General features: G+C 38.8%; 1 protein-coding gene across 8 annotated transcripts in view; it reads right to left on the reverse strand.

The window, feature by feature from the left end:
* IPCEF1 (interaction protein for cytohesin exchange factors 1) overlaps positions 1–15,060 on the reverse strand; it is a 207,317-nt gene that overhangs the window by 53,702 nt on the left and 138,555 nt on the right. For all 8 annotated transcript variants that reach the window (XM_055267777.2, XM_063632873.1, XM_063632863.1 and 5 more), the window contains 3 exons: positions 14,025–14,096; positions 6,954–7,012; positions 5,507–5,592 (listed from right to left, as the gene is read on the reverse strand). In XM_055267777.2, coding sequence (XP_055123752.1) covers positions 5,507–5,592; positions 6,954–7,012; positions 14,025–14,096 — 217 coding nt within the window. The remainder of the gene's footprint in view (positions 1–5,506; positions 5,593–6,953; positions 7,013–14,024; positions 14,097–15,060) is intronic.

Below are 15,060 nucleotides of genomic sequence, written 5' to 3' on the forward strand. Positions count from 1 at the left end.
AATCATTTTTTGAAATCTTGAGGAGAAAGGGTGAATTTTTCTCTCTACCTTTTTCTTGTATATATAGTCACTGAGAATTTTTCACCCAACTATCCACTTGCATTTCTGTTCTTTCATTTAGTACAGATATTGAATAATCAAATGACTTTGGTAGACAACTGTTCAAGATATGTCTTGTTAAGATTAAATGTGAATTTCCAAAATTAATTTCACCTCTTTCTGTGTTTAAACTTTTTGGGGTTTTTTTGTTTTTCTGTAAAGACGGGGTTTCACCATGTTGTGCAGGCTGGTGTTGAACTCTGGAGCTCAAGCCATCCACCCACTTTGGCCTGGTGGAAACTTTGACTTCCTCCTCTGTCGCTGGCCAAGGGCCACAGTTTGCAGGATTTATTTTTCCTTATTGCTTCTTTTGTTTATTTCAGCTGATTTTTTTCCTCTTTTCAATATTTAAAAAACTACTTCTGAAAAACATCAAAATGTGAGGATTGTCGTGTTGAAATAATCTGCATAAGCTGCTAGAAGCTGAGATTATAAATATTTATCTCCTCTATTTGTCTCATATTTGATCTGCCTATTTGATGGTCTACCTTCCAAACGGATTCAAAATCTAACCATTCCATTTCTCTGCCACCCCACTGCTATCCCCTGATGGAATCGCTGCCATCTTTTGCAATAGCTTACTGTATACCCTTTCTTAGTTTTCTGATCCTATGCCTACCTCCCACTTCCCAGGGTCTTTTGCAGAGCAGATTGAGGGCTCCATTTGAAATGGAAGTTGATTGGCTCCCTAAAGTCCTTAACTGGCCCATATGCCCTCCACGATATGGCTACCACTATGCTTTGGCTTCATTTCCTACTACTCTCATCTTGGTTTACCCCACTTCAGCCACAGAGGGCTCCTTGCAGTACCACACACCAAGGAGACCTTGACTCTCACTGTTCCCTTTGCTTGGAAAACTTTTCCCCCAAATATCCACTTGGCTGACTCTCACACCTCCTCTCCAGGTTTCGCTCAGATCTTAGCTCTCAGTCGGACCTGTCCTGGCTCCTCTATTCTTTGCCACAACCCAATCTCTACCCCATCACGTCCTGGCTCACTGGACTCTCTTCTGACGTAGCATGTATTTTCCTTATTATGTGGATTGTTTATTAACAACAATAAATGAAGGGATACTCATGAGGCCAGTAAGTTAGGTCACTGAACTCAGAAGTATCTTTAAATTTTTTGAATCATCAACCAAATGTTATTTTTTGGAAGTCTCCCTCAACTAGAAGTTTGGCTCCATGATGAACATGGATCACGGTCCACTTTATTCACTGATGTGCTCCAAGTATTTAGAACGCTGGCTCTCAATACATACTTGTTGAATGAATGAATATGCCCAGAAGCATAGACCAGGTTATCTCATGATGCTTTTTTAAAATTAAACTTGAAGGAAAAATACCTGCAGTAGATTTTTAGTGACTTTTATAGCTCTTAACTCACTTTGTAGCTTATAAAATTATCAGATTTGAAATAGAAAGTTGGTTCCTTTTTTGCTCTTTTGTCAAACTAAAGGAATCACAGATAATGATTTCTGAAAATTGTCTTCCAGAGTGAAACTAAAAGACTCAGATCTATTTGGAGCCTTTTCAGTAAGCCTGTTAAAAGCTGCCCACTTGCAACTTCTTTGAGAATAAATGGATGTTCTTTCCACTATCAACCCTCTGAAACCTTCTGAAGAAGAAGGAACATAACATAAAAGCCTCTTCTTCACTCAGGGAAGATTTCCTGACATGTTCTTTATTATCTCATGAAATGTCATTCAGCCCATTAGAAGCAGAAGTCCAAACTGGTTTCATTGTTTATCTTGACTCTACAGCAATTAGAATGATTGGACACTGAGTTAAATATTTTCAAGATTTTAAATTTTTTTGAATTTTCCAAAATAGTATTATTTTATACTGTTGAGTTCATTATCACAAAATGGAAGTTCATCACCCAAAATAAAGTTTTAACCAAAAACTTGGGAAAAAAAAATTTTTGCCCCTAGGCTTGTATATCTAAGTCATCGCTAGCCTATACCGTATTGGGCCAAACACTAGCCTGCATAAAAGTTATGACTGAGTGCAGTGGCTTACGCTTGTAATCCTAGTGCTTTGGGAGGCCAAGGTAAGTGGATCGCTTGAGCTCAGGAACCACAGACCAGCCTAGGGAACATGGCAAAACCCCATCTCCACAAAAAATTCACCAGGTGTGGTGGTGCACACCTATAGTCCCAGCTACTCGGGAAGCCGAGGTGGGAGGATGACCTGAGCCAGGGGTGAGGCTGCCTTAAGTTGTGATCACGCCACTGCACTCCAGCCTGTGTAACAGACTGAGACTGTGTCTCCAAAAAAAAAAAAAAAAAAAGTTACTATATATTTTTTAAATTTCATCTGCTTAAATAAAAAGCCTAAATGTTAGTTTAACCAAGTGCCTTCCATGTCTGTTTTTCAGAAACAAGAGAAAACAAAAACAAAATCTGTCTGGGAAATATGTGATCAGGAGGAACACATTCTGTTTCTAAGAGGAAAAAAAAAGCTAACTGTTCAACATTTATCTGATGATTTCCAATATATTTCTTTAGAAAATGTTAGCATTAACGGACTGCCAAAAAATGCTCAACTTAGAACTTCTAAAAAATAACCTTTGATTGATGATTCAAAAAATTTAAAGATACTTCTGAGTTCAGTGACCTAACTTACTGGCCTCATGAGTATCCCTTCATTTATTTATTTTAAATCAAGTATTCCCTGAACTTCTACTGTGCATCAGGTTAGACTGTCATTATATAATGCAATTGAGCCATGACCCATCGTCTAAGAAGGCAATTTGGTTGCTTTTATTTCACCAGGGAGAGTTCTAGAAGGCCCTCCATGATATGGCTACTCGATTGCTTTTATTTCACCAGAGTGAGTTCTAGATGCCTGACAATGCTCTTAGCAAAGTAACCTGAGATACTAGTTTGCCATTATAAAACTAAAAATGCCAGTATTTTACAACTAAATAATCATAAAAGAGGTATATTGGTGGGCACAGTGTGAGGGAGAATGAACTTGAGGAAAAAATGGAGGGAGAACAACTAAACATTTGTATGTTACAGGTTAAAATAGGAGAGAGACACAGAAGCAGACACAGAGACAAAGACAGAGACAGAGAGAAATTAGCAAAAAAACACAATCCTCTCTTAAATCAACAACAAGGAACATTTTTTGAAGACCTATTCAATACAAAGTTGATAATGTCTTTAGAAGCATTAAAGGGTAATCTAATCAGAAAGTTGTCAAAAGCTGGGAAACATTGTAAGGTCTGAAGATATCATTAAGTTTGAATGATATAAAGAAAATAAAGGCTTTTTCTAAACTCCAAAATTGATTTTTAAAAAGGAGAAGGATTACACTAGGGAGAAGCTATAAATATATTAAGAAAGAATAATATGATAAATGTAGCTCAAAAATTGTTCTAAATTTTACCATATTCAAAGTTTAATTTTATTTAATCTTGCTTAATTTTGGCTAATCATATTTAATAGATATTTTAATAAACATTCAACAAATATTTATGTCTTTTCTTGGCTGCTAGCCAAATAAATTAGAAAACTGACCACAATTCTCCACTGACAGTGCGAAAAAACAGTAGAGGTCATTATTTAAATAATCGATATAATACCTTAAATCCAGGAACTTGCAAAACACAATAGAGATAAAAACTATCACACTGAACAGAAATTCTGGCAAAAAGGGTCTGGTAAGTGAATGAGCTACTGTAACCTGTCAGAACCTGCCATTATTTGGGTCTATGATGGACAGGTGTCATGGTTCAGTAGAAAGAGCATGTCCTGGCCGGGTGCGGTAGCTCATGCTTGTAATCCCAGCACTTTGGGAGGCTGAGGTGGGCAGATCATGAGTTCAGGAGATCGAGACCATCCTGGCTAACACGGTGAAACCCCATCTCTACTAAAAATACAAAAAATTAGCCCGGCGAGGTGGCGAGCACATGTAGTCCCAGCTACTCGGGAGGCTGAAGCAGGAGAATGGTGTGAACTTGGAAGGCAGAGCTTGCAGTGAGCCGAGATTGTGCCACTGCACTCCAGGCTGGGCGACACAGCGAGACTCCATCTCAAAAAAAACAAAAAGAAAAAAAAAGAAAGAAAGAAAGAGCATGTCCTATAAAGCTAAACAGACTGGGATTCCCATCTCAGGCACTCACTGGACACTTGAGCATGCCATTCAACATCTCTGAACCTCAGTTTCCTTAACCATGAAATGAAGACAGGAATATCTACTTCCTCATGACCTAGGATAGGAAACAATTTTTGAAACCAGGGGGAAAAAAAGGCACTCACCACAATGAAAGTGATGGATAAATCTTACATATTAAAATCAAGAACATGTGTTTACAAAGAGAAATTGTGGAACAGTTTAAAAAAGATTAAAAGTGACATTTGCTCACTTTTAATAGGTTGGTGCAAAAGTGATTGTGTTTTTTGCATTATTTTTCATGGCAAAAACCAGAATTATTTTGCACCAACCTATAGCTGACAAAGGACTAATACACAGAATAATTAATTAAGAAATCCTATCATTCATAAAGAAAAAGGGAGGAGGAGGAAGCAGCTAAAAATGTAGGAAAGACTTAGACACTTCACAAAAGAGAAAGTTCTAATGGCTAACAAACATGAGAAGGTGCTTGGCCTCATTAAATGCAATGCATTAAATAAAGTGCAAATTAAATCATACTACTTCTCAGGGTTGCCTGGAGAATTAAAAGTTTATACATTTAAAGCACCTACATACATCCTGGTACATGGTAGGTATAAAAACCAAAAATCAACTTCCCCAATGATCATTGTATGACACTTCCTTGGGGCCATTACTGTAATGCTAAGAGCATCCAAATATGAAGCAACTCTCCGTAGACTTCACATTAATTAATAATGTGAACTTACATTTGGTGCTTCCAAAGCTTAGAATCAAATTTGAATTCCTCTCTAGTGAATACACAAATCACTCCATGTGCTCTTTTAATGCACTAACCCCACTCCCGACTTCCTGCTCTCTTTCTGGCTCTCCTTTTTTCTTTCTGCTGTCTTTTCATCCTAAGTTCATTTTGCATTGTTATAGTACATGCACATAGGCAAGGCATTTAAATTCTTCCTGAGAAAAAGCAGAACATAAATAAACACTGTCAAAGAAGTCTTTGCAAGCACTGGCCTGTCACCTAGAAGCCCTATGCATCCTCATGAATCCTCTGAGTACCGTGCATCTTTGGGTCACACACAAATATACCAAGTTTACCATACCAGTGGGTTGCTATGGAGAAGGCTCAAAATCAGCACCCTGAAAATTGCACTTGCTCGTTGGCAGGTATCTTAATTTAGCCCATTCTAAAAATTTATTGGTCAAGCTACTTCCTACCCAATTGGAAGAAATGACATCCACACGTCTGATTGATGACCAACAGACTACTTATGTCGGTACATACCAAAGACTGAGTCTGGGAAGCGTGAGGAGGGGGTGGTGTCTCCGCAGCTATTTCAGGATCTTCCTGTTCACTTTCACTGTAACATTCTATAACAAAAATGAAAATGCTTAATGTTTTAACGCTGTCATCGCTTATTCCATAATGCATGAGCAGAGGTTTATCTCCATCTGGCTATTGCAATTTCAGTCCAATTCAGAAAGTTCGTATCTAATGAACTACCTGGTAACTACCTGGTGCAAAGGAATTACATAAGAGGCAGAAACAAATGGCCAGTTCGGGGCTCCTGACCTCAAAGAGCATCCAATATGCAGGAAGAAGACAAACAGTAGCTTGGGGAAAATAAAATAATTCCTCAAAAGAGGTGTGAGTCACAATACTAAGAGAGCACAAAATCAGTGGTGATTAATTTTGACCGTAGGAATCATAATGAATTGAAACTGGCAGGATCACTAAACTATCAATGGTGCACAAATTGTGAAGGGGAGTCCCAGGCTGAGGGAGCAGGCTGGGCCAAGTAGGTGGAGACCCCTACAAGATATGGCAGAAAATGAAGCTAGAAGGTGGTGGAGGCCATGTCATAGAAGGCCTTACATACCAGGACAAGGAGAAGTTTTGTGTGTAGTTTTGTACTAACTCACAATCTATAAATAGACAATGGGTGCTTATTTTATGGAAAAGAGGACCAAGAAGATGGTTAGGACACCACCGATTTCATGGTATTGTACTGTACCCCTTTATTGTTTCAAATCAAGTTGCCACTTTTCCATTTCTAACTAACTCTAAGATTTTATGATTTTGTTATCAGATGATATAACTCCCTGCTTCCAATTTCCAAGCCCTTTTATGGTCTGGGCATTTCAGAAAGACTATGAGTTCAGTGGCCCTGGCAGCTAAATCCTCCCTCTTCTCAACACTAAGGTGTAATCGCATCATTAAGAATTAGACTCCTGTAGCTTTTGAACCCTGAAAGCTACTGACTGAGCTAAAAATATGGCCTGTGTCCCAACATGACCTTCAGGTTCCTGGTACAATCTTAGGATAATTAGTCTCAGCACACACCTGGTGGAAATATTAAAATATCAGGGAGGAAATAGTGGGTTGAAAGTTAACTGACCAGATCATGACTAGATCATGTCTATGAGTAAGGATTCCACAAGTGGAACAATTAAACATTTGCATCGGTGACTGCTTGAGATGTCATGAAGCCCACAGCTGCCGGAGTGTGGGTGAAGTGTGAAAAGCATTCATAGCCAGCATGGGAAGCTCTATTCCATGTTGGTGAGTCTGTGTGAATATGTCTGTCTCCACATATTTTCAGATCATTTTAAATGCCAAAGCATGTTTCCTCAGGATCAGACTATACATAGAACTTGACATTGTTTTTCACCCTGTTTCAACCTGTTCTAATATTCTTGCTAAATTTTCAGAAATTTAAAATAGAACATACCTTCATCCTTTGTAGTGGATTCCTGATGGATTACAGCCAATCCAAGTTTATTTAACCACCTAAAATTCAAATAGAAAGCAAATGTTGACCAAAGAGATCAGCCCCCCACCCATTCACCTTCGCCCAGAGTTTGTTATGAAATCAGGTCATGATTCTACCATCAGTCTGCACATTTCCAGAAATAGCATAAGTTTGTGCCATCGAAACCTAAGGCCTCTGGTTTCACAATACTTTCCATACTTAAGGTATCTTTTGTAAGGTAAGACGTGAGGTGGCCCATAACTCAGTTGGTTCATGAGGGCAGCTAAATTAGGTATTCCAGATATATGAACAAACACATCTTCTGTAATTCTGCATTTGAAATTTTTAGCAACCATCAAATCCTTTATCACTGGATTTAGTAAGTTGGCTATTAAAATTATTGGGTGTTACTCTTAATAATGTTGGTTTATTTTAGAAAAAAATTAGGAAAAGATCATCCATTTAATCCAGGAATATTTTTATGTCAATCAGTAAAAAAAAATCTGGCTAGAATTTAACAGGTATTTTTAAACTAGAACAAATTTTAATTCCTTGAAGAATGTTATGTAAGGTAAAAATTGAAAATGTCCTATTTACCATTTTACTGGGAATGAATTCCAATTAAACATCAGTAACAAAAATAGAATGAGACAGAAACTCACACTTGGCTTATCACTGCAGACCGCTATAATTCCTTCTCAAGGGTTTACTCAGGAATGTATCTTGAAACACAAGTTTTTAAAAGATGGGGCACAAAGTGTGTCTATGACATACACTCCTAACTATATAATCTTCTACTTATTGGGAAGATCTTGCTTATTTCTGTACCTATTTTGGGACAGTGAAAATCCGTGCTATGCATTTATCAATTAATCTATGCTTTTGATGTCTTCCAGTCTCGCATGGGCAATGAACAAGCCATGAACAATTCAGCATACTATACTTGCACTAAGCCATAAATATTGCACCTTCCCACCTGTATAACTGTCAGATAATTAGGAATCCTTACGCAACCCTCAACCTGCCATGGTCTTGTTGTACCTGTTATTTTTTAATAGAAAATATATAATAAATTCAATGCTGGGAGCAGTGGTTCATGCCTCCCAGCACTTCGGGAGGCCAAGGCGGGTGGATCACCTGAGGTCGGAAGTTCAAGACCAGCCTGACCAACATGGAGAAACCCCGTCACTACTTAAAAAAATACAAAATTAGCCAGGTGTGGTGGTGGAAGCCTGTTATCCCAGCTACTCAGGAGTCTGAGGCAGGAGAATCACTTGTACCTGGGAGGTGGAGTCTGCAATGAGCTGAGATCACGCCACTGCACTCCAGCCTAGGCAGCAAGAGTGAAACTCCATCTCAAGAAAAATAAAAAATAATAAAAAAAATAGGAGTTTCTAAAGAACAAAGATGAGCTCCAGCCTTTGTTAAGAAATCACCTTCAGCACCATAATAATCACAAACTCCTTAGTAGCCACTTAAAATTGGACCAATAAAGAGCCCAGATAGGCAACAGGAACCGAAAAATGTGCATCAAGTCTCAATAGGATAATAGGCAAAATAAAGGAACAGAAATTTACAGGAAAAATCGAATAGCTAGAAAATATGCGAAAAAAAATTTCTCAGCCTCAGTAGTATTCTGAGAAACGCACACTCAAACACAGGAAAATATTTTCACCACTGGATTGGAAAAAACTTAAAAATATTATTGATTTCAAGTATTTAGCAGGAAACAGAAAAAGAAGCATTGTCACCTTTTGTTGAATTAAACATGAAAACTGATACAGCCAATTCTGAGCAGGCAATTTGATGATAATATTAAAAATTTAAAAATCCATCCCGTTCACCCAACAATTCCAATCATAAATATCAATCCTATAGAAACACACTTTCATATACACAAACAAATGTGGCAGAATGTTCACATATACACAAACAAATGTGGCAGAATGTTCACGGCCAACAAGGCTTGTAATGGCAAAAAGAAAAAACATTAATAAGAAAATGGATAAATAAATTATTTATTCTATCAACACTGATTCTATCAATTTCCTGTTACAATGAAGCTAATGAGAGGACTAAGATGGGGGTGGGGGGTGGTTGTAATGACCTGGAAAATATATGAACAAATTATGAACAAATACATCTTCTATAATTGTGCCTTTGAAATTACAAATTTCCAAATTTGTAATGGAAATTTGTATAAAATGGAAAACCCTAATATACTCTTAATTGAGAAGATCAAGCATAGAACAGTATGTTTAGCCTGATCCACTGTACTTCAAAAATGATATGTTTTTGTATGTGCATGAATTGGTATGCACAGAAAAGTGTCAGGAAGAATATGATCTTACTGTTTAAAGTGATGGCCGGGCACAGTGGCTCACACCTGTAATCCCAGCACTTTGGGAGGCCGAGGCGGGTGGATCATGAGGTCAGGAGTTAGAGACCAGCCTGACCAACATGGTGAAACCCTGTCTTTACCAAAAATACAAAAATTAGCCAGGCGTGGTGGCACGCGCCTATAATCCCAGCTACTCGGGAGGCTGAGGCAGGAGAATTGCTTGAACCCAGGAGGCAGAGGTAGCAGTGAGCTGAGATTGCACCACTGCACTCCAACCTGGGTGACAGAGTGAGACTCTGTCTCAAAAAAAACAAAAGAGGAGGGTAACCCTCTTCTTCCCCTAAGTGGCCTGAGGTGATCTGTGAAAATGGTTTGCTATTCACCTGACCCAGAAAACCCCATAAAACCATGCAAACCAAGAGGTTCAAATCTTTGTGTTCACTTTAAGAACACCTGTGAAATTCCCTAGGCTATCAAAGGTATGCACATATGAAAAGCCACCAAGTTATCTGAAAGATGTCACTTTACGGAAACAATGTGTACCATTCCATCCTTCCAAGGGTGTAGTTGGTAGGTGTGCACAGGCCAAACAGTGGGGCTGGACACAGGGCTGGTGGCCCAACAAGAATGCTGCATTTTTCCTGCACATGTTTAAAAGTGCAGAGAGTGATGCTGAATTCAAGCGTTTAGATGTAAATTCTCTGGTCACTAAGCACATCCAGGTGAATGAAACACCCAAGATGGGCCACTGTACTTTCAGAGCTCATGGTCGGATGAATTTATATATGAGCTCCCTCTGCCACATGGAGATGATCCTCGCTGGAAAGGAAGAAATTGGTCCTAAACCACAAGAGGTGGCTGCATGGAAAAAAAAAAAAAAAAAAAAAAGTGTCCCATAAGAAACTGAAGAAACAAAAACTCACGGCATAAGCATCGATTCAGCATTAAATAAATGCAAATGAAAGCAAAAAAAAAAAAAGTGGTTAGCCCTAGGGAGAGTAGTTGAATTAGAAAGTGAGGTGAGGATATAGGAAATCTTTTTCTTTGTCTGACAAGAATACGTTTTATGTATTATTAACTAAAATAAGTATTTAAAAGTTCATTTTTTAAAATTGACCAGGCAAAACACAACACATTTCATGGTTCACTTTTAAAAACACCATAATAACAATTTTTAGCTTATACCTTAGTTCATAATTGTATAAGTTGATTCTCCCCCAAAAAAGCATCTAAAAGTGAAATAGGCAAAATATTTTTTTAAAGAGACAAAAAAATAGTTTTCACTTGAGTGTCTGAAACAAGAAAAGGCATTTCTAAGCTCCTCTCCTGAACATGGAAATAGAGCAAAATAGAAGACTGTTGACAATAAAGAAAATATTTCTCTCAGCCCTTACACAAAACTTATATCCTTTTCATTACAACTATTAGTTACTTGCTGTGAAAAACTGGTGATGTTTAGAATCTTGTTTGACTGTTTTCTTTCTAGGATCCACTGGCTTAGAGTACCTTCTTTGCTAAGAAATTTTTTTAAAACATCATGGCAGCAGGAAAACATCTATCTGTGGCTAACTAGATGGATGCACTAAAGGACTTATATTTACATAAAAGAAAATGACAGATGTTTCCTGGGAGTTTGTTGTATATTAACTTGACGTGAATGTGTGTGTTGGAGGAGAACAAGTTTTAAGAAATTGATGTACAAAACAAGAGCATTCTTCCCACAGTGTCTGAGAAAGGCAGCTCCCATCTTTGCTAAGAAACGAACTCTTTCGTTACCCTTAATTACTTACCCCTGTACTTTTATATTGAGCCTCACTATAGAACATGCGGAGTTCCTACTAAACTTAATTACATTTCCCTTCATCGTCCCCGAGAGAAATGTCACCATCCAGAAATGCAGTTGCCCAGGGAGAGGAACTTCTAAAACAAGGACTCATCACTCCAAACGCTACCCACTCCCTCCCCCATACCTCTCATCTTACCAAGTAATACCCAGATATATTATTTCCTGGCTTAAACCGGCTGCATCAGTAAGAAGGGAAGTTCTTCATGTGTTATTGCAAAGTAAATCTCTATTGTCTGCATAATCTTGTGGGTGAAGGGAGAAGTTGCATTGTTGGCTACTAGAAAAGTCATTTTTAGAATAATGAAACTCTATAATGATATTATAAACGTGAGAAATTATTATACATTTCAGGCCCAGACAAAATGGACCATTTAGCCGGATGGACAATTTTCAAGTCTAAAGGTCACGGAGAGATTCAAAAACATGGAGTCCAGACACCTTAAGTTCGAATTTCGATTTGCATCTTGTTTGTAAGCTGGAAAGATAACCCCTAAAAGAATTTCAAGTAAAATGAACAGATCTTCATAGCATAGATAGGCGATAAGATCTTGATGTTGATAACTGTGAAAGACTTTGATTTCACAGCCAACAGGATGAAGCATATATAGCATATCTACCCATGCAACCCTACTTACCATTAGATAGGTTTCTGAAAAGGGAGAAAATAAAATTGGAAGATAAATAAACTAGAAATATAAATAAACCCAGATTAACAAATTCTTAAGAGAGGTGGGACAGTGATCCCACCTCTCTGGGGAGGAGGGGGATCTGGGATTTACAGAGTAACCTGCATGAAATACAGCGGATTCAGATAACCATGGAAGGGTCTCACACTTTCATTGGTTTAAAAGTGCACCTTATTGTGTAGGAGGAGAAATTCACTAGGTAACAAACAAAGCACTTAGAAGCAATTGTTTCTCTGCTACTCTATCTCACTCACCTCTTGCTAGAGAGAGAACTACTTGCAAGGAATCAGCCACAGAATGAGTGGGAAGGACGGGCCAAGGATGGAAGCTGGAGCTACAAAGCGCTTTTAAAGAAAAGCCAGGACAGCAGGAGGTATTGGGCAGGGGAGAGGTGGGCAGCACTGTTTCACCACCATTCAAGACCAGAAAGGGCCATTTGGGATGAACTGAGGCTCAGCGGCGGACTGACCTCACTATCACAGGGCTCCAAGTGCTAGCGGGCAAGACCTTGTGCCTTCCACATCCCACTTACACAGCAAGGGCTTTGCTAACCAACAGGATTTAGCAACTGATGCAAATAAAAAAAAAAAAAAAGTAAAGATCTTTGATGTGGAGATTTTAACATCCTCTCCATTCGTGTATCTGTTCTTATTTTTCTCAGATACTTAAGAAAACCAAGGGGGAAAAAAAGCTAAAACTAGAAAAAGGGCAGAAACAACTTCTCTCTTTGTCCAAGTAAATCAAAGCTTTGTTTGGAAGACTCAACTGTCAGTTCCTTGCCTTGTTTTTCTAACACAGAGCTTCCTGACTTTCTACAGTACAAAGCTGTCCTCATCTGGAGGGTGATGCTGGGGAGGTGAGGTTAGGGGACAGATGAGAGTCCTTCTAGCTAGACAGAGCTACTGAGCGGATATCCTGTAAGCAGCGTGTGTGTATGTGTGTGTGTGTGTCTGTGTGTGTGTGTGTGTGTCCATGCACAGGTTTGGTGAAAGGCAGTTGCTTTTTTTCTTCATGTTTCTAGAGCAAGAGAGCAATGAGAACTACATAGGGCAGATAGGTAAGGAAATCATTATAAGTAAAACAGATTAAGCGTAAGCTCTATGAATGGAGGAATTATGTGTGGTTTTTTCATTGCCATTGCCCACCATCTGCTGCAATGGGGCATGTGGTAGGCGTTCCATTAACATATTTTCAACTGGTCATGTGAAATAATAAGAGACACTAAGAATTCTGAGAATAGGGCTAAATTAAATAGAATGCCTTCTGATATCTCCAATCAGCACCTCAAATACAGCCTGATTCAAATAGCCATTGTTGACCAGGTGCAGTGGCTTAAGCCTTAGTTCCAGCACTTTGGGAGGCCGAGGTGGGTGGATCACTTGAGGTCAGGAGTTTGAGACCAGCCTGGCCAACATGGTGAAACCCTGTCTCTACCAGAAACACAAAAAATTAGCTGGGCATGGTGGTGCACGCCTGTAATTTGGGAGGCTGATGCAGGAGAATCATTCGAACTCAGGATGCAGAGGTTGCAGTGAGCCGAGATTGCACCACTGCACTCCAGCCTGGGCAACAGAACAAGACTGTCTCAAAGATAAATAAATAAGTAACAGCTATTGTGATCACACCTGACTCTAAACCATTAGGAATAGTGTAGAGCAGGTTGCACTCTGCACACAGCCCACTTATTTTCACAGACCACCCTGGAAATGAAGCTAGGGATCTACAATTTTAAGTTCGATGTACTCCGAGCAAAGGCATTTTGCAAAATGTTCAGGACAATACACGGAGAGGTGATAAATATGTGAATCATCACGATGCTATAGCGATATTTTGCATGTAGAATTCCGAAAGCTGCAAGATCAGTTACATAATACTTCCAAGCCTCTCTCCTTGTGATGCTGATTCTCCTTTTAACATGTTCTTTTAATGACTTCTGTCCACTCCTCTTTCAACTTGGTGGTTCCCTGAAATAGCCACTTTGATACATGTAATTCTCCAAACTATTTCCAAATACTAGAGAAGAAAGCACGAAGGCATTGTAACTGCTAAATAAATTAATCCTTAAAGTAACAGAAATAAAGCAATAATTGATATGGAGATATGATTAAAATTCCAGTACCAGACCAAGTTAAGTATATTCCCATTAAGGACTGGGTTTACCAGTTTCCTCTACTTACATGTTCATTTCCTGCACATTCTCAGCTGCAAAATAAAAGGTCTTGATCTGTGGATGGCTGATCTTAAAAGCACTTGAAGGAGGAAAAGCACAACACATAAAAAATTAGTGTTTATAGCCAACAATGGGTCTGAGAGTAAATCAGTAAAGTAGAAGCTTTGTAAACTTGTCTACTTTCTTTGTAAATTTACAAAAAATAATTTAGTAATATTAAATACCTATTGTCTAGTCTCTATTTCGTATAGGAAACTGAGAGTCAATTTTTTATGTCATAACATCCAGAACAGGGCTGAGTCTTAGCTAGTCAGTAGTTTCCATTTAAAACATATAGGTACGGCCAGGCGCGGTGGCTCATGCCTGTAATCCCAGCACTTAGGGAGGCCGAGGCGGGCAGATCATGAGGTCAGGAGATCGAGACCATCCTGGCTAACATGGTGAAACCCCGTCTCTACTAAATATACAAAAAATTAGCCGGCCGTGGTGGCAGGCACCTGTAGTCCCAGCTACTCAGGAGGCTGAGGCAGGAGAATGGCATGAACCTGGGAGGCAGAGCTTGCAGTGAGCCGAAATCGTGCCACCGCACTCCAGCCTGGGCGACAGAGCAAGACTCCGTCTCAAAAAACAAATAAATAAATAAAAAGTAAAACATATAGGTATATTCTCTTCCTTTCACTTGCTAACTGCTTTGCTATAAAGATACAATAAATTCAATTTTAAAGTGATAGAAATAACACTTCAAAATATTCAGAACAACTACTTCAAGCAAGGTGTTTCTTCACTTTCAATCAAATATACAGAAGAGTTTTTATAGGAAAATAATCAGGTTTGGAACATTCACTCTGCAGCAACACATCAGAAACCTTATTCAAGGCACCCTTTGTTAGTAAAGGGGAAATATGAAATAGATTTTAGTATAAAAGAAAAGCAGAAAACACTGAAGATAACAAATGAGAAGGGCTTCCACTTTAGCCTTTAGGCAGGAAGTCCTGCAGCACGGCACAGGCCAGGGTTTTTGTAAATAGCCAATCCTTTTCAAA

The sequence above is a fragment of the Symphalangus syndactylus genome, chromosome 2, assembly GCF_028878055.3.
Source record: "Symphalangus syndactylus isolate Jambi chromosome 2, NHGRI_mSymSyn1-v2.1_pri, whole genome shotgun sequence".
NCBI lineage: Eukaryota > Metazoa > Chordata > Mammalia > Primates > Hylobatidae > Symphalangus > Symphalangus syndactylus.